The sequence below is a fragment of the Chelmon rostratus genome, chromosome 5, assembly GCF_017976325.1.
Source record: "Chelmon rostratus isolate fCheRos1 chromosome 5, fCheRos1.pri, whole genome shotgun sequence".
Lineage (NCBI taxonomy): Eukaryota > Metazoa > Chordata > Actinopteri > Chaetodontiformes > Chaetodontidae > Chelmon > Chelmon rostratus.
This window is the reverse complement of record NC_055662.1, coordinates 2,621,749-2,644,012: the sequence shown is the minus strand read 5'-3', so window position 1 is coordinate 2,644,012 and position 22,264 is coordinate 2,621,749. Positions and strand designations below refer to the sequence as shown.

Here is a 22,264-nt window from a genome sequence, read left to right as displayed (position 1 = left end):
TGAGACATGGCTGAAACATCGGGAGAAGCTACAAAGTAGAGTAGTAGTATTTTGTCACACATGCCCAAGGTCAAGCATGAGCATACAAATGTATTATGTTTTATTTTTTTTTATTATTTTGTTTTATTTTTATTTTATTTTACTTTTTTATTGAGTACTATTTACTTCTTTTGCCAGATGCACTCCAAACGGAAAGCTTTTATTTTGTAAATAATTGAAACGGAAGTGTGTTTCTTATTGTTGTGGACTTGATATCGGCTGTGGCACCGGTCAATTTTCTGTGGAAAGGTGGACGCGCAGCAGAGGGCTCGTCATGGCACCACTTGGACTAAAAGCCATTGTTGGAGACAGTAAGAACTGTTTATTTTAATTCGAAGTTAATTTTTACTTGTGTTGTGCTAACATGGTGACACACCACCCGCAGCTGCTGTAATGATTATTGTTCCAAAGCCATGGAAAGTATTGTAGCCTGATGGACTATCCCCATCACCAAGCCTTCAGTGAGAGTTATGAGCCCATCATGTAACTCTCCTCATTATCGATGTTAACAGAGGACAGTGCAGCTCTTGGTCAAACTTATTATTTTGGGACGTTCGATGCGCAAAAGACGCACGGGCGCATCCGAGGAACGCAGCTCTCCAACTGGTTATTTCTCCAGTTTCATGCTATCAGTGAGATGGATTACACAGATATGGATTGTTTGGTGATGCTCTGTTGGAGTTGGTGGAAGATTCCATCGTTTATTGACATGTTATCATCGTTGGTCTGAAATACGATACAGGAGCATGGAGTCCTGGTTTGGTGCAAATCCTGCCTCGCTAATCTTTGTCTGTGCGGATTAAGTGCTTTGACATCATCCTCAGAGGAGGAGGCCCGATCCGACTGTGACAGCCTCAGTTCCAACTAAGCAGTAGTTTGTTTTAATATCACCTGTGTGTCAACATCAGGACACAGCAGTCCATCATTACACAGAGCAGCAGGCCTTTCCCCTGTGCTGCTGACATGTGTTTTTTCTCAAGCTAAAGTCACATATTAAATGACAGATTTGTACAAATTCAATTCCCAAACTGAAGGTGAAGTGGATTTCCTCCAGCATGCTGTACTTTATAGCAATAAGTTAACTATTACTGATGACTGCATGGCATTGTATTACAAAATTTGATAACAAACACAAAAGTTTGCTACAGAGTTTCTTAAATTCATAGGCATCACTGGGGAAAATTGGCAGTTGGTAATCCAGCCATGCTGCAGGTATCTGTCAGTTTCATAAGTACAACATTACAAAACATATTCATACCTCATTCATACCTTTAACACTCATTTCATTATCAGTGAATAATGGTGAAGGTTCAGTCTCTGAGGGTGGCCTGTCTTCATCACAGACGCCCTGAGGAGAAAGCATTGGTAGTTTAAGTGGCATAAATCAGTGTTTTTATTTTTAAAATAGATCATATAAGTGCATGTAATGTGAGTGAAGTTGCTCATAGTGACTGACCCAAAGAGACGGCTTTGCTCAGCTATAAGCAGCATTTATCTTCCAGCTCAGTGTTTTTGGTTTTTTGGCCGTCAGTGTGTCACTGTTTCAGTCTCAGCGCTCTCATCATCTGTTAAAGCAAAGTTAAATTAGGTCAGTATTCACTCTTTCATAAATGACAAACTAGACCTTGATAAAGAAACCATTTTAATTAATTTTTTTAATTAATTAATTTTTTTCCCCAGTGATGCTGATTCTGCATATTTGTATTTCAGATGGCGTAGCAAAAATCCTGATGTAAATTTCTCTGTTTTGACCCCCATAAGTCCTGAGAAAACATGATTCTGTACTTTGTGTGTCTGTTGTTTGGTGAGCAGGTAGTGTACAGCTGACAACAGCTGAGAGAGTGAGAGTGCCTGAGACTGAACCAGAACAGTAAAGCTGTTGGCCATAAAATGAAACGATAAGTTTAAAGAGGCTAAACAAAAGCGGTGGAGAGCTGAGAGGAACTGCAGCGTTGGTGACACTTCTGTGTCAGTAATATTGATATTGAATATATGTTTTTTGTCTTTTACAAGAAAGAAGACAGTGAGATGATGACGTCATTTCATCCATCATTCTTTTGTGAAATATCTTATCTTTTCAAGAGCAAAGTAAAAACACATTCCTGTCATCCATTGGGAAATTCCACAGGTTGTTGGTTTCACCATTTGTCCTCCAGAGAACAGACACTGAGCAGGAACCTTACACATCACAAAATCATCTGGGTAAATATTCAGAATACGTCATTTAGGATTAAGAGGCACCTCTGAACCAGTGAGGTGGACCTCAGTAAAATAATCAAAGAATATTCAAAAACAACAACAGCAGCATAAAACAGGATCATAATCAGGAACATAAGCATTGTGGAGAACAGTTTGACAGTCACATATGAATGCTCAGCAAACATTTTTTTGAGCCTGCTGTGTAAGATCGTCTGCAGCATCCGTCACTAACAGCTCTAATGGAAGGCGTTCTCTCTGGGCCTCAGAGCAGAAGTAAGAGAACTAGAGCTCACTTAATGATGCTGAACCTGATCAATGTCACTCAAGGACAGATGATGGTGGAACTATTATTAAAATGTGCCCTGATGGAGAAATATGACAGCAAGAGGAGATTTTTTTCCATCCTTTGAACTGTCACTAAAAAAAACTCACCTGACACATTGGTCTGAATAAAAAGGCCTAAAATGGCCATGGAGTTAAGGACCTTACTGATACTTACTTAACTATATATGTTTTATGCTTTTACATTTCAAAAGAAGTGCATTTTTTTTGATGGATCTTCAAAATTATCACTGCCAACCTACTACATTTCATAGGGAAAAAAGGACTGGACTGATTGATTTGTTGTCTTTATTAGTGCAACTAGACCAATGTTTCAACACAGAATGAACAGAGACGTAAGGCAAATACATAAAAAGGTGTACAATCGTTATTGGATAACTGGTCGAACAGGATATTAAGTCTAATGGATAGCTTTAATATAATAAGTCAAAATAATAAGACCTAAGTCCAGTCAGAGTTTGGACTTGGCCAGAGTATTTATCTGTTCAACATGGATTTCTTTTCATCTATTCTCTGTCTCTTGCTGGCAGAGATGGACCTTCACATGACTGCAGGTTTTATTACATAATAGAGAAAAGTGAACGCAGCAGCGTCTGAGGCAGGTTGGACAGGTTACAGTAATGCAGACGATGTTTTAAGTTCTGTTTGACGTCTCAGTGGACAGTCCGTCATTTTTCTGACAGTGTGTAGCTGAGTTGACAGACGAGAGGAGCTGCTTGCCTGCATAGTTCCAGCTAGTTACTGTGATACAGCATCATAAACCCGTATTAGACGCATCTATCTGCCACAGCAGCAGCCTGTTGTTGTTTATCCCGCCCGTGAAATCTGCTCGTCAGGTGGCGTCCTACGCTTTCATCGGCACTCCCACTTAATACTGTTGAATAATTGGATAAACAGGACCATTCACTGCTTTACACATCATTTACTGTCATTACTGGCTTTCCTCAGACAGCAGGGCCTGGCTGACTGTGTGCAATTAGAAATATCTGATCCACCTTCGTGTAAATGTTAAATCTTTGACAAACATTGGTAGCAGCTCTTCAAGTAAAATGTCACCCTGACCATCTGTGGAAACAGGACATGTTGACTTATTTGCCTGTCTGTGTATTTATCTGTGTGTGTGTGTGTGTGTGTGTGTGTGTGTGTGTGTGTGTCTAAGCGAGTGATGCTGCCTCCCTGTGATGTCACGTCCGCTGACACAGAAACGGCCCAGAAATAGCGGTGGGGAGTGGTGGATGGGGTAAGAGGATTGGGAGCAGATTAGAGGCAGTGATTGCAGTGGGCCCGTCCCTCCCAGCACTGAGTCCCTTCATGTCCTGTGACAGACCGGACAGAGGCTTAAACCCCCCAGTGGGGGAAACTGGGACGCTGCTCATCAACACAAGTGACAGGAAGTTGTGAAGTGCTGGAATCTGTCATAAAAACATCAGGTTGAGTCCCACCTCAGGAGCTGACTCATCTCCCTATTATTCTGTCTCTAATCAGTTCAGCCCTCCATTATTGATTATATTGATTATATTACAGCGTACATTATATTATTTCCGTCTGGGATGTCCCAGTTTCCTCGTGAGAGATCATGGTATTCATCTGTCCCTCTGTTTCCTGCTGCTGGTGGAAAAGGATTTGCACAAGCAGGTTGTCATGAGATGTGTGCTTGTGTCATTTCCGTGCGTGTGTTCAGTGTGACTGACAGCTCAGTATTTGGGGATGAGATGATATTTGGATATACTTTACAGACAAACTGATATTTCAGAAATAACTTTTTTTTTTAGCAATACAGAGAGAATGAAATGCTTTAAATCCTCCTGCCATGTGATGCAAAGAAAATGTCAGAAACTTGACATTATCCATGGAATAATTCTTCCAGCTTTCTTTGCTGTAACACCATAAACTCAAGTTATTATTACCTTCCAACGTGCAAGTCCCCACAAACTAATGCCTTCCTATTAACTAACACAGACAAAGTGTGCAGACGCTGGGAGAAGTGGGGAGATCAATAGTGGCTCACAGATTCTTTCTGCCCTGGGTCTCTCTGGGTTAATTAGGCTGTGCTAAAGTCAACTTTACCACAGCCAGCATCAGAATCGCAATCACATCTATTGGCCAGATATATTTAAATTTACAGGAAATTTGATCCCAGTTTTCAGCAGCTCTCACACTCGCTTATTAAAACAGACAATTTAGAACTTCCAGGACAACCATTCAACGTCTTTTGGACGTGGACCTTGCACCAGTGATTGAACCTTTGCTTTTCTGGTACAGCACCTCATCTATGCAATATCCCTCAGTGTTTTAAAATCTAATATCAATGCCTGCAAACAGAGATCGTGTATTTAAATGTTGCCTCAAAATACATTTTGCAATGGTTTCCTAATAAAAATTATCCAAGCTTCTAGGAGTGTTTGACTGCATCTCAATGACTTTTTCAGCAAATGGGGCTGGCTCAGGTACAATGCCAGCTCTAGCTTATAGGTGCCCAACAATGCCACAACTGTAAATACTATGAGAGAGGCCACTTAAATAAACTGAGAACTCCCTGTAATAATTCAGCTGACTGAATTTATTTTGACTGTCCAGAGGAAATGGAGATTAGAGATATTACCTTACTGTATGTGTCTGAATCTATGTGGAAGAACATACACTTGTACTAAAGCACAGAAGGTCTTTTACCATGGGAGGACAGATGGAAGTCCCCATTGTGTGTAAAATTCTGTACACACTGTTCATCAAAAAACAAACACCAACAGCAAACATGTTCCTGCAGCTGGTGGCCTCTGGTATTTAACTGAAAAAGAACGTGGAGAGGTCCAAGTGTGAGCCTCAGCCAACGAGGCATTGCTTGCTTGATGGAAACACTTTTCGTTCTCTCTCCTGTCCTCTCTCCCCCCCTGCCCGGAGCCCCTGCAGGACTCTGCGTCCACTCTTGCTTATTCTGCTTATGTCAGCAGCTGGCTCTGCTCAGGGGTCATCACATGTGGAGCTTTGGTCAAGTGAAGTTAGTTTTATTTGTCAAGTTTTTAAGATATCTGCTGATGAGGCTTTTGCCACTTCCCCAGTACCGTGGAAGCCTTTGGATAAAACTCAAACACAACATTACAGAAGCAGTGTCATGTCAGTGATGTGCTGACTGCTGCTTAGTTATTCTGCTTACTTGTAGTTCAATACTTGTCATACCTGCAGCAAGAGAACAGGATTAAAACTGGACAAAAATGAAAGAAATGGCTCAAGCTTCACTCAGATGATCTGCTTTATCTTGCCTCATATCAGGATGTTGACATTTCTTTCAAAATAAACTGCTAAATGATGTAAAAGTGTTGTGGAAAAGCGTGGTTTTCTCCACACACGGGCAGCTTTAGTCAAACTACCTCACATACAATCAAACATCATATCAAGTCTGCATTTTCACATTTTTATTTTCGTGTTCATACACTCAGTAGTTGATGAGAAACCAAAAAATGATGCCAACACGAAACAGTTCAGCATGATTTTGTGAAGTCTTGTGAACTGTAATCACATTTCTCCTTCTTTACAGAGATAATGAATGATGTCATCAAGAAAGCAAGAGAAAAAGGAAAATGGAAGGTAATGGTCCTGTTATTCTGATCATGTTTGGCATCATTCCCAGTGATCCTGACACTGAATGTGAATAAAATCACTGAAGATATCAAAAGAAAATCCTTATGAAGGCCCCTGCTGTGTGTGGCTGTGTTACAGGTACTGGTGGTGGACAAGCTGAGTATGAGGATGGTTTCCTCCTGCTGTAAGATGACAGACATCATGTCAGAGGGAATCACCAGTAAGTAAAACCACCCCGTCACGTCACGTCACGTCACTTCACTTCACTTCACTTCACTTCACTTCACTTCACTTCACTTCAGTTGTACTTTTGAAGTCAGTTTAATAAAATTTAGTCAAGGTAAAATTCAGTTAAGCTAAAATGGCTTATTCATACCCACCACCATGTGGATGATTAATTTCTAGTATGAATTCAGATGAAATATTTATGAATATTCATGCACGGAACGTGGAAAGAAGCTGTGTTAAAACAGTGGATCACATCAGCTCATAGAGAGTAAATGTATCATTTTTAATGTCTTTCATGTGTATTTATGAAAGGGTCGCTTTAAAGACATACTTTGTTTTCATCATTTCCAAGAGTGAATTGTTAAGATGAATATCTTGTATCTGTGGTATTGTGCAGTCATGCAAACAGTTTATCCATCAACTAAATCCTTCGCCTAAATTCTGTGTGTCTCTGGCTATGGTGCTGGTTTGGTGAGCACACACAGATGCTGCACCCTCGCTGTCTCCCTCTCACTCCCTCACTTACCTGTCAGGGATTTGAAAAAACACACTAAACAGGAGGTTCTCTAATGCCGTCATGTTAATAGTGATCTGCAACATCCCCTTCTCCTGCAGCAGCAGGTGTGTTTTCTCCACAAAGGGCCTGACATGGTCAATCGCCATGACAGAGCCCATACCTCCTGCTTTATTGTGCTTCTCACTTGTGGGGTGGTGACCTGGTGTATGTCGTCTGCTTGTGGGCCTTGGTATCATAGTGGGCCACAGACTACATCAGCCTCACCCCTAACCCAACAGCAACAGCTCTTACAGGGCTACGCCTGCACACAATGGCAAAGATAAGTTAAGATCAAAACAAGTTATTACAGACAGCAAGAATAAAAAAGAGACAGAAAAAGAACAAGAAAGACAATAAAAATGATACAGAATAAAATATATAGCACTGTTTAGTTTAGCATTAGCTGAAGAAATGCTGAATTTCAGGCACAGAGCTCATGGCATGCAGGTGATATATACTGCAAGGGTGGACCTGAGGGGGCTCCGTACAAGCACAACGGCACAAAATAAAAATCTTCATGACTGTGCATGTGTGCAGGTATGAACCCAACAATGACAGCTCTTCGAGGGCTATGCCTTTACTCCTAGATTCTGGAGCTACAATACATAACTGATGTTTCCCTCCATGAACCTTTTCTGAAAACAAAGGATGTAACTCATTTCCTTTCATTTCAGGGTCTCATACATGTTGCATACATGCTACACATGTTTGTCAATAATACAGGAGAGACTAAAGTCCAGCCCTAAGCAACTCTTAAACTAAAGGCTGAATCACTACAATGCCAACATGTTTACACATTTACATACATTACTGGCACTGACTTACTGCTACTATATAGAAGTATGAAGCCTACTTTTCAGAGAACTCAACAGAGAAATAATATTTCAAAACTTGATCTGACATTTGACACAGAGAGTGATTGTATCCCTCCAGCATTCGTTCATGTTTTGAGAAATGAAAACCTTACGACATTTGCCGTGAGTCAAGGACAGTTCAGTCCCTATTCTAAATAAACACTGACCAGAGATCAGGGATATTCCTACAAGCTTCAAGTTGGAGATCATAGCTCTCGTCTAATCAAGCCAAGACATGAGAATTGATTATTACTGTTTGCCTGTACTCTCCAGTTGTAGAAGACATAACCAAGCGGCGTGAGCCCCTGCCCAGCATGGAGGCCATCTACCTGATCACACCCTCAGATGAGGTAAGTGATGTAGCTCTTTGTTGAAAATGTTATGGCGCAGTACATACAGTCTTTCATTGACGTCTCATTGGCATTTTTCATTCTATAGTATTTTGCAGTGTTGTCCAGCCACTAAGAAATGTTATGGTTAGTTGGCCTTTCACATTCACAGCTGTAACTAAAACACTGTTCTCTGCTCTCTCAGTCTGTTGAGGGTCTGATTGACGACTTCAGAGACCCACAGTCTCCGAGGTACCGAGCAGCTCACGTCTTCTTCACCGACAGTAAGTGAATCCATTCCACAACAACAAAATACAGATGGAACATTTACAAACTCAGAGTTGATCTAGAGACTTCTTGAACATGTGTGTAATGTTCAGAGATTTGTAACATGAGCAGGTTATATATACTGTTTACCTGAAAATAACTGTGATGAAAGATAAAGTTATTGAGTCTGTGATAATTCTCCAGAGTTGTAAAATCCTTCCTCATAGTATTACAAAGCCCTGTGTGGTGTTTTGGTGTCTGATAACCCTTCTAACTCACTAATCTGTTACTCAGACTGCATCTCTGGGTCTTATTTCATGTCTCAACTAACTTTAAGCAACACACTAACACATTCCCTTCATAACAGGAAAAGTGAGAACCGTCAAACAGCTCGAGGTGACTTCCATCTAGCGATATTGCTCCTACTTTTCTTGTAATTGTAAATCTGTCTTCCAGCCCAAGATGAGATCACTGATCGCCATCAGGGTTGTTTTTTTCTCAGACTTCAGAAAGTTCCTGTAGAGCCACAAGAGTGACACGACACTCCCTGTGACTACTGAAGTGACCTTTGTGTATAATACTGGTTTCCCTTTTAGAGAACAACATTCAATACTTCAATACTGTCACAACATTGATATTCTTTTATCTAGCTTTTATCTATCTCACTCAGTCACCATGTTTTTTTCAATCTGCAGCAATCCCAGACTCGTTGTTTGGACTGCTGACCAAATCGCGCGCCTCCAAAGCCATGAAGGCCTTGACCGAGATCCACATCGCCTTTCTGCCCTATGAATCTCAGGTAAGACACTGTCTAGACTGGGATTAGACCAGGTCAACTGCTCATAATCATCTACCTCAGATATGATGGATCCAGTCTTTCCTGCAGAGGAAACTGTCTCTCTCTTGTTGCTTTGGATGGTGTTTGTTTTCATGGAGAGCTGTTGTGGAGGGTATTCTTAATGCATAATTTGAATCCTGTGTGTGAACTACAGCTGGGCGGTAGGATCTGAAATGAGATTAGCCAAAAACCTGAGGTATATCCACATATCGTAATCCAAGATAAAAATAAAACTGTATTAAATTCAAGCAACCCATAATGCAAAGGAAACATGCAAGACAAATGAGTTTTTAAATCATTATATCTTGTCCAAAAATAGTTTTTTTCTATTTGAATTTGTCAGTGAGACCTCCTGGGATCCACAGCTTTGGTCTCAACCAACTCCTTACTGTATCTAGCACTGTAGCTACTGTAGCTCTCTGCTGCTGAAAACAGCAGCAGAGAGCAGTGAGACTGAACCAAATCAGTAGAACCTGAGAACATGCCAAAGCTTTGTGTGCTTTATATTGATTACAGCATATTTAACAGGGTTGTTTAGTTCCACAGTTTTAACCATGCTTTAACCCTGTTGTGTCACAGTTGGTGGATATTGTTGATTCCTGTCAACTTAAAAAATGTTGGAATTACTTAAAGTATTCTTCAGCAGAATAGTCCAGGACCAATGTTCTGTTGGCTAAGTGGACTGACAACTTTGAATGAAAAGGCTCAGTTAGATATACGGGGGCATCCCTTTCTAATGCACAATTAGGGAACATTGATGCCTCCTCCCCACCTCGCCCCTGGCACTGAAATAGTTCCTCACCAGAGGGGGGAACAGAAGAAGAGGACCACACCAACAGTGTTTTGTGTTGGATCAGCGTTAGCCGTCAATCCTCTGCTGTTGTCCTGTAGTCTTAATCCTGAGAGGGAGGGACACATCTTTTCAGCCCCACGCCACCGCTCTCCACTCATCCCGTTACCTCATTGGCTGATGGAACCAAAGCTCAGACTCTGCAGCCAATGGGAGCACAGATAAGATAAGGCACAAGGATTGTTATGATCAGATGGAGTCAGTAGCAGATGGGTGCATATATACACAGAGTGTGTGGAAAAGGGTTTAATTAGTGTCAGCTATTCAGTGCTATTTCTAAAATCTTTCTCAAAGCTGAGTATAATAATTATAATGTACTGAGGATAATAAAGTATATTCACTAATGAAGATCACGCCAATAGATATGGATTTAGAATAGTTTATTGCAGGAGAGCCGAGATGATGAGGGAGGGATGTGTACAAGTCTGAAGGGAGGAAAGTAGAGTGACGGGTTAGGGATGAGGGGGAGGGATGAAGGGGTAAGGACAGGAAAGGAGAGGGGTGAGAAGATGAAGGGAGAAATCCAGGTCGTGGAAGGATGAATGGAGGAGTGTGATGATGGACTGGTATCAGCTGGTAGCGGGGAAACAGGAGGGAACCGTGGGGAGTGGAGACTCTGGGTGGGGGAGCATCTCTTAGGATGCTGAGGATTTCAGGTTAGTTCTCCCTGTGGTTCCTGTGTTCAGACAAAAGAGACAAGAGAGAGAGAAAAGAAAAAGGCGGTTTTCAGGGCAGGGATGCCAAAACTGAGTCAAAGGGGGTCAGGTGAGCTTAAATACCTTTGTGTGGAACTGGGATATGTTCAAGGTGTGTTCTTTGTTCCCAAATCTAGTTAGAAAACCTCATTTAATGCATACCTGTTAATTAAATAAAGACATCCTTGTTTTGCAGCAGTTCAGGTTAAGGTGAGGTCTCCCCATTGGCAGCCAGTTGCATTAATCAGTTTAAAAGCTGGGAACAGGAATAAAGCTGAGATTGGGCCTCATGTTGATTCTCTGTCATGTCCTCTGTCTGGCTTGGTGTGGTCTGCCAGGTCTTCTCCCTGGATAAAGTGGATGCCTTTCAGGACTTCTACAGCCCCTTCAAGGCTGACGTGAAGAACAACATGCTGGAGCGTTGTGCTGAGCAGCTCGCCACCCTCTGTGCCACTCTCAAAGAGTATCCTGGAGTCCGATACAGAGGGTGAGACCAGCAGGAGCAACCCACTTCAGTAGTACAGTTTTGCAGGACCAGACCTCGAGTTGTATTGACATTTGTCTTGGGAATACCCCCCCCCCCAATCCTGTAAAAGCTCCCACATAAGAGAAATTTGAAATTTGACAAATCTCTTAACACACTGTTTTTTTTTTACAGTAGCTCACATGTACAAGACACTGCTATACATTCTATACATCCAGAGTGGCTTGATTGACCTTAATTAAACTGCTGACTGTTACACAGTTAATGTAAAATCACAACTTCTTTTGTGTGCTGGTTCAGGGAGTACAAAGACTGTGCAGTTCTGGCACAGATGCTTCAGGAGAAGTTGGACGGTTACAAGGCTGATGACCCCACCATGGGAGAGGTAGGAGAGTGGAGCTACATGACTAATTCCTACTGGTTAGAACCAGACTCATCAGTGACAGTTCACCATGGCAGGACATTTTGTCTAGTCAGGAAAGTACAGTAGTACTCTTCAAATGTGACAGTGTGCATCTATCAGCACTCATAATGTCATATACAGTGTGACCTAATGGATGTGTTTCAAACATAAACACTCAACACTGAATGCTGTTTTTATTCAGCAGCTGTAATGTTGTGTTTTACGTAAAGGTTTGGAGGTAGTGTAGATACCTGAAGTGTGGTTAGAAGAATGAACACACTACAGTTAACTGGATGATGTGTAACTTGGCGATATTGAATGATGAGCTGTGAGTTCAGAGAATAAAATATCAGCCCTCAGTGCGCAGCGTTTTGTGTCTGCTCTGATGCCTCTAGGGTCCAGACAAGTGTCGTACCCAGCTGCTCATTCTGGATCGCGGCTTTGATCCTGTGTCGCCTCTCCTGCATGAGCTCACATTGCAGGCTATGGCCTATGACCTGCTGGGTGTCGAGAATGACGTCTACAGGTAAAGATGCAACTGATGGAGGTCTGACAGCTGCGGGGAGTCACTGAGCTCAGTGAAAAAAAACTCCCCTCAGTTTTTTTGATAGTTTGTTGATTATTGTGATTCCCTTTGTGTGGGTTATATATTTCTATATTTTAGTGGTGGCAGCGTGGCCCTGTGGGTTTGATCCAACCCTTCACTCCCAAAAATCACATTAAGTCTGTGTGCCAATTTTCAGCAGAGAAACATTTCATTCCCACTGGCATAGTTTTGTATTTGCTTTAACAGACTCTCTTTGATGCAAACACGCAGTCTGTAAATGTCTCTCGCCCTCTCCGTCAGGTTTGAGACCAGTGGGATGGGAGAGACAAGAATGAAGGAGGTAGTGCTGGATGAGGATGACGACCTGTGGCTGACTCTGAGACACAAACACATTGCCGAGGTGTCAACGTAAGTGACTTTGATTCTGCAATCTCACATACGCAGTCACGGAACGGATAAACAACCACAGGAGCAACGTCCTCCGTCAGAGACCTGCAGCTCTGTCACAAAGCTGTCGCCGAGTGTTGTTGCTCTCCTCCTCCGTGGAGACAACCATTTCAACTCATTTCACCCGACCTTCCTCATCCTTTCTGTCTCTGTCTCACTCGTCTGCGCAGGGCCGTGACTCGTTCTCTGAAAGAATTCTCTTCCAGCAAAAAGATGAACACTGGAGAAAAGGTAGAGGACACGCTGACACTCTGCTCTGGTTTCAGGATCTGTTACTGTCTTTCAGCTCTGACTGCCCTTCACATGGTCACACAGTGGTGGAAGGAGAAGTACTCTGCTGTACTTTGTAAAGTAAAAGAAAGCATATTTCTGAAGACACTGAATCAGTAAGAGGGAAAAAAATTATTGTTAGATATACCATGTGGCTGTAATCAGCATGTTCAGATAACAGTGTATCAAATATCAGTGTGAAAGGGGTCGCTTGTAGTGATGAACCCACAGAGAGTTATCACCTGAGCATGTAGCTCCCCTCGGATTTTTACAGGATCCTTTTCAGCCACAGCAGGCAGCTCGAAAAACCCACTGAACATGACCTGTTCACACACAGAGAGACAGACTAGCTGCTGAACACTGAGTCAGATGTTTCTCAGGAGCTGGTGGAAACCAAACACAGAGCTAAAAGAGAGACAGATACATGCTCATCAGGTGGACACAGACATGACTCTTAATGCTTATGAAGTCCAACAAAGAACTAAAGTGAAATACATGACACATGGATCATTTTAATGCACCTTTGCTTTGTCATAATTATCATGATTATTATTATTTGGAACCTGCTGAAGGCCATGTCTGACACACTCACTGAAATGAAGCTGCACATCAAATTGTGGTGATATGAAATCAAAAACTGATAAAATTGAATGCTGATTAATGCTGATCTTTCAGACCACCATGAAGGAACTGGCTCAAATGCTGAAGAAGATGCCTCAGTATCAGAAAGAGCTCAGCAAGGTAGGACTGTTACTGTACATCTGTGCAGTTACAGCAGGTCGTGTGACTGTATTTAGTAGTATTTGTTTTCATCCAAAGCACCATGGGACGCTGAGAAACATGCTTCTTTTAGTTTAGTTTCCATCTGATTGCACCTGATTCTCCGTGTGAAGCTCACTAACAGCATCTCTCCTCTCTGACCTCAGTATTCAACCCATCTCCACCTGGCTGAGGACTGTATGAACCGCTACCAAGGCACTGTGGACAAACTCTGTCGTGTAGAACAAGTAAATCACACAGGCACCTCTGCCATAGTTAGCTCTGTCCCTACAATATTTACTCATGTGGAGAGTGAGGGACAGAAATCCACATCTAAAGCTCACTCACATTCAGCAACAACATTTTCATGCTGTCTTGTCAAACAAATGCAGTATAGAGCATATTTGTAAAGAAGTATTTACAATAGCTAGATGAATTAAATTCAGACCAGTATTGAGAGTTTATTTTCCTCCACTGTTTTTAAGGATCTGGCCATGGGCATAGACGCAGAGGGAGAGAAGATCAAGGATCCCATGAGGCTCATTGTTCCTATTCTGCTGGATGCCAATGTCAGCGTGTCTGACAAGATCCGCATCATCCTGCTCTACATCTTCCTGAAGAACGGTCAGATGTCCACTGTCCTGTTATTTCTGCCATTTCTACTAATTACATTAGGATAATCCTACACTAAAAATGCAGAAAACTCAGCATCTTTTTTTAGACTCTTGAATATGTATGCATTCATATTTTATTATTTGGTTTCTTCCTAATGCATCCTCAAGTTTCCTCGTATTTGTATGTAATGTGCATGCTCTCATGCATGTGTGTGTTGCATGACCTGAAAGTCTTTGCTGCATGTGTTTGTGCCTGTTTATGTGTATGTCAGGTGTGACTGAGGAGAACCTGTGTAAGCTCCTTCAGCATGCTAACATCCCACCAGAGGACAGTGACATCATTTCCAACATGGCCCACTTGGGCGTTCCCATTGTCTCCGAGGTGAGCTGTCCTGGCCCGGAACCTCGATGTCTCCTCATGGACCATATGAACCTGAATCATGACATGAAACACCTTTCTTCCTACTTCCTATTATGCATAATACAGTAGCATGGTTCTTCAGGGTGCTATTCCAAATGCAGAACTCATTTGAGATTTATCATTATCTAAAATGTTTAAATTGTAGAAACAACATGGGATCCTACATACAAACACAATAATTACTGTTGTACAGATTACACACAACATACATTTTCAGAATGACTCATCCTTGGAAGCAGGACAGTGTATGTGGGATTTAGTGGTAATGAAGGAACATGCCACTCAGTGCAGCATGTGATTCATTGATGTTTTTGACGATGATAGAGCTCTATGGCTTTGATACAGACACAATACTTCAGTTGTAGTAGTAGTTAGTAGGATGCATTCACTGTTGGTTCGGTCTTTTCAAGCGACAACGAGAAAATATCGAATATCACCAAATACCACAACAAAACAACAGAAGCACCAACCTTAAAGTTTTCTGGTGTTTTTTTTTTTTTTTTTTAAATTTTGTGGCCATTTCTAAGTAAGAAACTTTGCCCAATGATGCCCCTGATTCTCTGCCACAGTGAATTGCACACATGAAACCCACACATGGACCCTGCTAATTAACTGTATTCACATGCTGGCTAATAGTAGGCACGCCAAACTGTGCAGTGGCCACAGAAAAAACACACCAGGCCGTGTTTTTGTGGTGGGCTCAGTCAACCCTCAGTGGACCCACTCTAACAGCAACCTGAGCTTTCACTGTCAGAGCATGGTTTGTGGCTGGATGTGTGCCTCCAACACCCAGTTTGTTTTCAAGTAACTTAAACTGAACACACTAAAACACTCCTTAATTGTGACTTGATGAGCTGCTGTATGAGCTGTGAAAGCGGCTGATCGCTGTCGTTTCTTCACAGGGCGCCCCGAAGAAAGCCAAGAAGCCCGATCGTAAGGAGCGAGTCAGTGAGCAGACCTACCAGCTCTCCAGGTGGACTCCTCTCATAAAGGATCTCATCGAGGTGCTTCTCATGTGTTACATTACCCAGCGTTGCCATGCAGTATGCTGTATGACTACATACTAATATAAGGGACTAGGGCATTATCTTTAACCACTACAGAGACACATTTTACAGTAACAGCATTTCAACATTGTGATATAACATTTTAAAAACAATTCTGCTCTAAGTGCTGATTCCTAAAATGTCATTTTTGTGAAATTTTTTATTCATACATTCATACAAACTCTTTTGTTGAAGAAAGCATAACTTCCTTGATATTATTGATTTTTGCTTATGTGCTTTGCTCTCTAATTGAAACATTTTAAAATCATTACATATTCAATAAGATGGATGTTTGTGATGTTTATGTTCACAAGTCCACCTCCTATAAACGAGTCTTAAGCTCTATTGGAACAGGGTTTATTTCTTAAGGGGAGGTTGAACGATTTACATATGAGTGCGTATAAGGGTACATTTTCGTCCTTGTATTTTGCAGTCAAAAATGTTCTTGCTAATGTGATGGACTGAGACTGCTATTTGGGAATCAATATAACGACAGAAAAAGTGGAAGCCATCAGGAGAGCTAACCTGATGATGACACAGAACCATCTGGAAGTCGTCCTTTAGTTACAAGGAAGTTACAAGAGCCAAAACATCTTTCCGCTGCGAGCAGCCTGTAGTGTTGTTCTTTACTCTTCTCTGAGTGACAAAATACTCTCAAATGAACAGTGGCTGCTGTCAACACATAGGACCACTATGGTTTGGTCACAAATGGATTGATGGGTGGACTCTTGGCTTGCGTGATGTTGCTTGATCTCATGTGATCTCATGTGATCTCATGTGATCTCATGTGATCTCATGTGATCCGTCAAATCCAGCTGCCTAGCAGGGTAACAGGACAGCGAGAGCTCATGGAATGCGTTGTTGTGATGTCAGCTACAGGCAGGCACTCTCTTATGGCCTTGTCCTGCTGAGTGTTCATGTCTATTATAGACCAGGTCCTGTAGTTTCATGATGGCCAGAATGCCGTCTTTAACAAGGAGGTAAATCACAGACAAGCGCAGTGAATTGTATTTCCCCACCTCTCCCTGTAATCTGATTACTGTCTGGCTGTGGCTTTAGATGGTGGGAGAACTGAACGTGAGGCTGTTTCTGATGCTTGCTGTAACTGTAACTTGTACCTACAGGATGCCATCGAGGACAAACTTGATCCTAAGCAGTACCCGTACATTTCCCAGCGACAAGTATCTGCCAAAGCCAGCGCTCCATCAAGGTTTGTAGTTTTTTAGTGCATGTTGGCCACACTTCAGCTAACACGTTGCTTCAATAAATGCCTTCATCTTTATCGTTTTAAATAAGAGTCTTACAATATTGACTCAAAGGAAAAAATCACTACTGTTCAATGTGTGCAGAAAATGTTTATCTATATCCTTGTTTCACACCTTGCAGTGCTCGCTATGGTAACTGGCACAAGAACAGGGGTCCCACAGAGATGAAGACAGGGCCGAGGATCATCGTCTTTATTATTGGAGGGATGATGTACAGCGAGATGCGCTGCGTGTATGAGGTCACCCAGGCCAATGGCAAGTGGGAGGCCCTGATCGGTGAGTTCACCAGACGGAAACTCTAAATCTGTCTTTTTGCAAGTCCCCGAACAAGTTCAACACTAAATCAAGTCAAGTCGAGTTCCCCTTGATATTTTGTCATACTACTAAATGTCACTTTCACACAGTCACAATGCAGTATTATGACATGTAGTTTTTATTCAAAGGATCATCTTTGCTAAATGTTAAACTGCCGAATTTGCCATGCTGCTCTCTGTGATCTAGTATTCATAACATGACATATGTTTTGTATATGTATAACATATATTGACTGACAAAAGCATTGTTTGTACAGCCTGACTTGGTGATGTCCTGCTATTGATGGATAAAAACTGGAGTGTTTGGATGTTGCTGATGCGTCTGTTTTGAAATCTCATATTTAAGTTCTCTGTGCTGCTGATTCAGCAGAGCTTGACTCCTGTGAAATGGCATTAATCACATTCTCTGTGAGAGCTGATATGTTGTTGTGACTCTCCGGGAATGGACACAGTGTCAGGTACAGGAAGGAGGAGAGAACACCCGAATCTGCAAAATCATCCATAATTCATCTTTCTTTAAGCCTGTAGCCATGCTGACCTCTTATCTGGCGGCATTTGAGAACTTTTCAGTCAAGACCTCTGTGAATTTGGATTTTTGTTGCGACCAGTCCAGTGTGTATCTTATGTTATGAACTAGCTTTCATCCAGAATTCAGTCCTTGCTGACCTTCCAGGCCTTTGTCCCTGGTAGGTTCCACTCACATTCTCACCCCGCCTAAGTACCTAAAGGAACTCCAGCACCCCGACTTCTTGGACCCCAACGCTGCACCAGAGGAGACAGAGGAGCCGCCTGCACAATGAAAACACATTTGGAAGTAAATACACAAGTAGCGATGTGATTTGTAAATCCCTGTGTTGCCCCGTGCCAGCCCACCTGCCTGTTGTCTTACCTTTCAACCAGTGATCCCTGCAGGATTTGTTGTGAGTGATTTTCACTGACACTCAAATGCTGCCTTATTGTTTGTGAAGAAACTGACCGTGGTCCTCATGTGTCATGTCTTTGTATTAGCATGTTCCATATGCAACAGTTATATAGAGCACAACAAGACAAGCTAAGTGTGCTGTATGTACATGTATAGTTGAATGGCTTTCTGATGTTTGATTGTGTCTGAAAAATTAAGTAATTTTTCAAGACTGCAATCCTTCACGTTCACATCCACCGAATGTTGTGATTGGCCATTGATACAATCTGCATCTATTGGCTCCTGTGTCATGTTTGTGACAGCATCATCAGTATGCGTATTTCATTTTACATGCTTATTGTGACCCTACACAGTTATTACAGGAATTACATTGTAAGTTTTTAAAAGTAGAGTGCTCGGCCACACAGAGGAATTCATGTGTGGAATCGATCGATCTATAAATCATTACAAACCATGGATGGATTATGACACAGTGGACATCTGGGCACAGATATATAAAAGGCTGCCCACCCCTCCTGCATAGGAGCAAGACACCCAGTCATTTGCATCTCTTTGTACTTGTTTTGTATCTCTTTGTAGTGGCTTTCATCTCTTTGTGGTCATTTTGCATTGTGACCCATGGACCCCAGGGCCTGTGCTCAAATAATGCTAACTTAGCACAGTAACAGCCAAAAAAAAAAAGAGAAAATATGCCAATATAATAGCAGTAGCACCACAGCCTGTGACACATAAAACAGTGCTTCCTGTTCACAGGTAAGTTCAACAAAGAGCCACAAACCTACAGAATTCACCTTCCCCAGAGGGACAACCCTGTGGTTTCACAGTGTTGGGCAGTTACTCAGGCCTGGCTTTGATATGGAAACGTCATAGTTCATAAGTTGATCAGAACATCCACTCACCTTGAGTGAGGACATTGTGTGACTTCCTGATTTAATGGAAAATATTTGTCTTTGATTTTAAATGTCAAATTTGTTAATCACAAAAACAACCTTGCCAGTAGTGTAAGATCCTTTCTTTTTTTTTATCAGTAGGATTGTTGAGAAGTTTTATCAAGCCTGGGGGGTTAATTTCCCTCAAACCACAGTTCAATATAGCAGTGATCCATAACTTTTGATTTCACCTTTGTTGCTCAGTTTCTGAATAAAACCTTTTATTGTTATCTTTTTCTCTTTATGCGTCTTCCTGTCAGACTTGTGGTGTTGTGTTGTACCTCACCTCCCTTTTCATACCCTCCAGGGCCATCGTGATCCGTTCTTTGTCTTCCTTTTTGTATCTCCCTTCTCCAAAACAAATCTTTACCACTTTTCTTTCCCCTGTGCAGCCACGACCTTACAGGAAGAAATGTCACTGTAACATAGTCTCAGAATGTCGTGCATGCCGATTTGTTGGTAAAGGGCTGAATGTTAAACTGAAAGAGATTTATCTATCAGTCTTTATACACAAAGTTATTTATATGTAAATTGCATTATTGTCATCTTTATCACTGACCAGCCAAGACAGCAAAATGAACCATGTGTCAGGGGTTGAGAGGTGTGATGTTTCTTAGGCCTGTGGTTATAATTTTACTGGTATGTGCTGCTTGATAGGAAAAGGCTGACTAACAGTTTTCAGATTGAATTTGGTTCTGTCCCCAACTTTGTTCACTTACATTTTTAATATGAGTTGTGGATCTATTAATTTATAAATATTTGAACTATTGAAAGTCTCCCTGTTGCAACAGTTTAACATCTGGGTCTGGATCTCTATTAAAACACACATAGATACAGATTTACTGACATTGAGGTGGAGGTAGGTTACAAAACCTGCTGAAACTAGATACAGTTATGTCGGGATCAGACTTTTAGAGGTAGTCAGTGCTTCAGATTAGACGATGCAATCTTTCGTGGCTTGAGGTGGTGAATAAGGTGCCAGGGACCAACTTCCCTGTTCCACCTGACAGCACCAACAACTAAGGTTTATGTATGCAGTATAATTAGGGTTTTCTAAATGAAGGTAAAGTAGGAACTACTGATGGTCACTGTGCGGTACCTAAGTAAGCTAAACAACAATTCAACAGAATATAATGAAGAGAAGCTCAGAGAGCTCATACTTCCACCATAGCTGCACAGTCCTTTGCATTTATCGGCTGAATCCTGCAGGGGGTGTATAGGACTTAGATTTGAGCAAAAACTCCAGTGACAATAATTCATCAGAATTTGTTAAAATAGTACAATGCATTAATGGAATATTCAATGAGCTGTGTGTCAAATAGGCCATGCGTAGGGTTAATATTAAAAGATAAGCATTTTGCAGTTAGTTTGGTAAATGCTGTTGGTCAAAGTTGAAGAAACATGACATGCTGTAAAAAAGCTGACAGTTTATACAAATGATCTTAACCACTTTAACTGGAGTTAAAACTGAAAGTGAATACACCTGAAACCTTGCTAATAATCCCTCATTGGAAGACTGTGCGCAAGTACAGTGGGTCAAAGCTGAAGCAGGTCGTCAGCTTGTAACTGTGGGTCCTCAGAAACTACCTTATTATGCTCGTGCTATATGGACAATATGGAAGTAACTGCAAAAGATACTGGTTAAAACATATCTGCCATGGCACTGTGTTCTCAGAGTTGTTCTCAGCAATGAACGTGGTTACTGTAATCATGTTATTGCTGACAGGAATGATAACCAAACCCAAAAGATAAAAAAATCTGAGCTGACCAATAAAACATGGTCATTATTCTGAGATTTGATCATACATCGTCTTGTGTCTTCCAGGATCAACTGAAATCTTCACCCCTTCTCGCCTTCTAAAAGCCCTCAAAGACTTGGAGAAAGATGAGCAGACCAGTTAAGAAGCTCCTGTAACTCCTCTTCAGCCCTCATCCAGCAGTAACAGCAAACTGACTGCTCCTCCTCCTCCTCACCCCCCCTCCTCGCCCAGACACAACACATTAAATATACATCTGATCTTGTATATGACTCAGTTGCTGTTAACTCATAAACCAAACTGTGTTTTAAATCACATCACCATGTGTTGAATGACATGACTGTGTTGATGCTGATCAAAGTTTTTTGGAGGAGATTTGGATTTGTGTTGAACGTTGTATAATGTATATTGTGGGATGTTTATTTCATTGGAAAGGTAACGTGTGGGAATTAGTTTAGTTGACTGGAAGCGATTCAGGGATTATGGGCTATAAATGAAAGCTGGTTAAAGATTACACTGGGACAATTAATCACTGCTTTACAGTTGTAAGAACAACACGGTCTTTCTCATTGAACTCTTGTGGATTTGACACATTGTCTGTGTATTCACGTCTATTGTATTATACACAACCTTCTTCTTCTTTTATTTTGTCGAGCCATGCTAGTTTGTATGTAGTGCTTTCCATACATTGCAACCATGCTATATTGTACAAATCATCAGATTTACAATGATGTGTTTGACCTTGGAAATGCCAACCTAAAGCCACTCTGATGCTATATTTAGCTGTAGATCAAGCGTTTTGAAAGAAAAAAAATACAGTATAGTTGGATTGTCTCTTGTGCATTATCTCAATAGTAATCAGTGTTTTGGCCGTTTCTCCTTTAGAGATTCAGTTTCCTTTCGGTTCCCTGTGTTGGACCATAATGTTGTCATTGGTTGTTGTTGTACTGTGATTCTCTTTACCTAGTAATCCACTGTGTATGAAGAGAGATGTCAGTGTTATGACAAGTCTGTGCTTTCATGTCCACATCAGTGAACAATACTTGCTGCGTTAAGCTAATAAAGTGGCTTCCATTAAACTCTTCATTTAGTTTTCGTTTAACTCTGTGCTCCCCCCTGTCAGGTCAAAGTGAGTATGAAACAGTTATGAGCTCTCTGAAGTACAAGGTTGAGCATACACTATGCTGCAGGCAGTAACTTTTAGTGGTGGAAAAAATATTCAAATCTTTATTCTAGTTTAAGTAGAATCAGTTTTATTATATAGTATAATCACACTCACACTCCTCAAAGGGCTTTACAATCTGTACAGCATG

The 22,264-nt window shown here is 41.4% G+C and overlaps 1 protein-coding gene across 2 annotated transcripts; it reads left to right on the top strand.

Moving 5' to 3' along the window:
• The first annotated feature begins 252 nt into the window (after positions 1 to 252).
• On the top strand, positions 253 to 21,985 carry stxbp1b (syntaxin binding protein 1b). Of its 2 annotated transcripts, XM_041936687.1 has the most exons (20): positions 253 to 350; positions 6,113 to 6,162; positions 6,295 to 6,376; positions 8,068 to 8,144; positions 8,329 to 8,407; positions 9,086 to 9,189; positions 11,112 to 11,260; positions 11,558 to 11,642; positions 12,056 to 12,186; positions 12,508 to 12,615; positions 12,825 to 12,885; positions 13,600 to 13,665; positions 13,851 to 13,931; positions 14,169 to 14,307; positions 14,570 to 14,679; positions 15,621 to 15,722; positions 16,889 to 16,974; positions 17,151 to 17,305; positions 18,034 to 18,157; positions 21,020 to 21,985. In XM_041936687.1, exons 1-19 carry the CDS (start codon positions 314 to 316, stop codon positions 18,141 to 18,143), a joined length of 1,812 nt encoding a protein of 603 aa, XP_041792621.1. In that variant the 5' UTR covers positions 253 to 313; the 3' UTR covers positions 18,144 to 18,157; positions 21,020 to 21,985. The 2 variants fall into 2 exon arrangements, with proteins under 2 accessions (XP_041792621.1, XP_041792622.1); XM_041936688.1 differs by lacking the exon at positions 18,034 to 18,157.
• Positions 21,986 to 22,264: the final 279 nt, after the last annotated feature.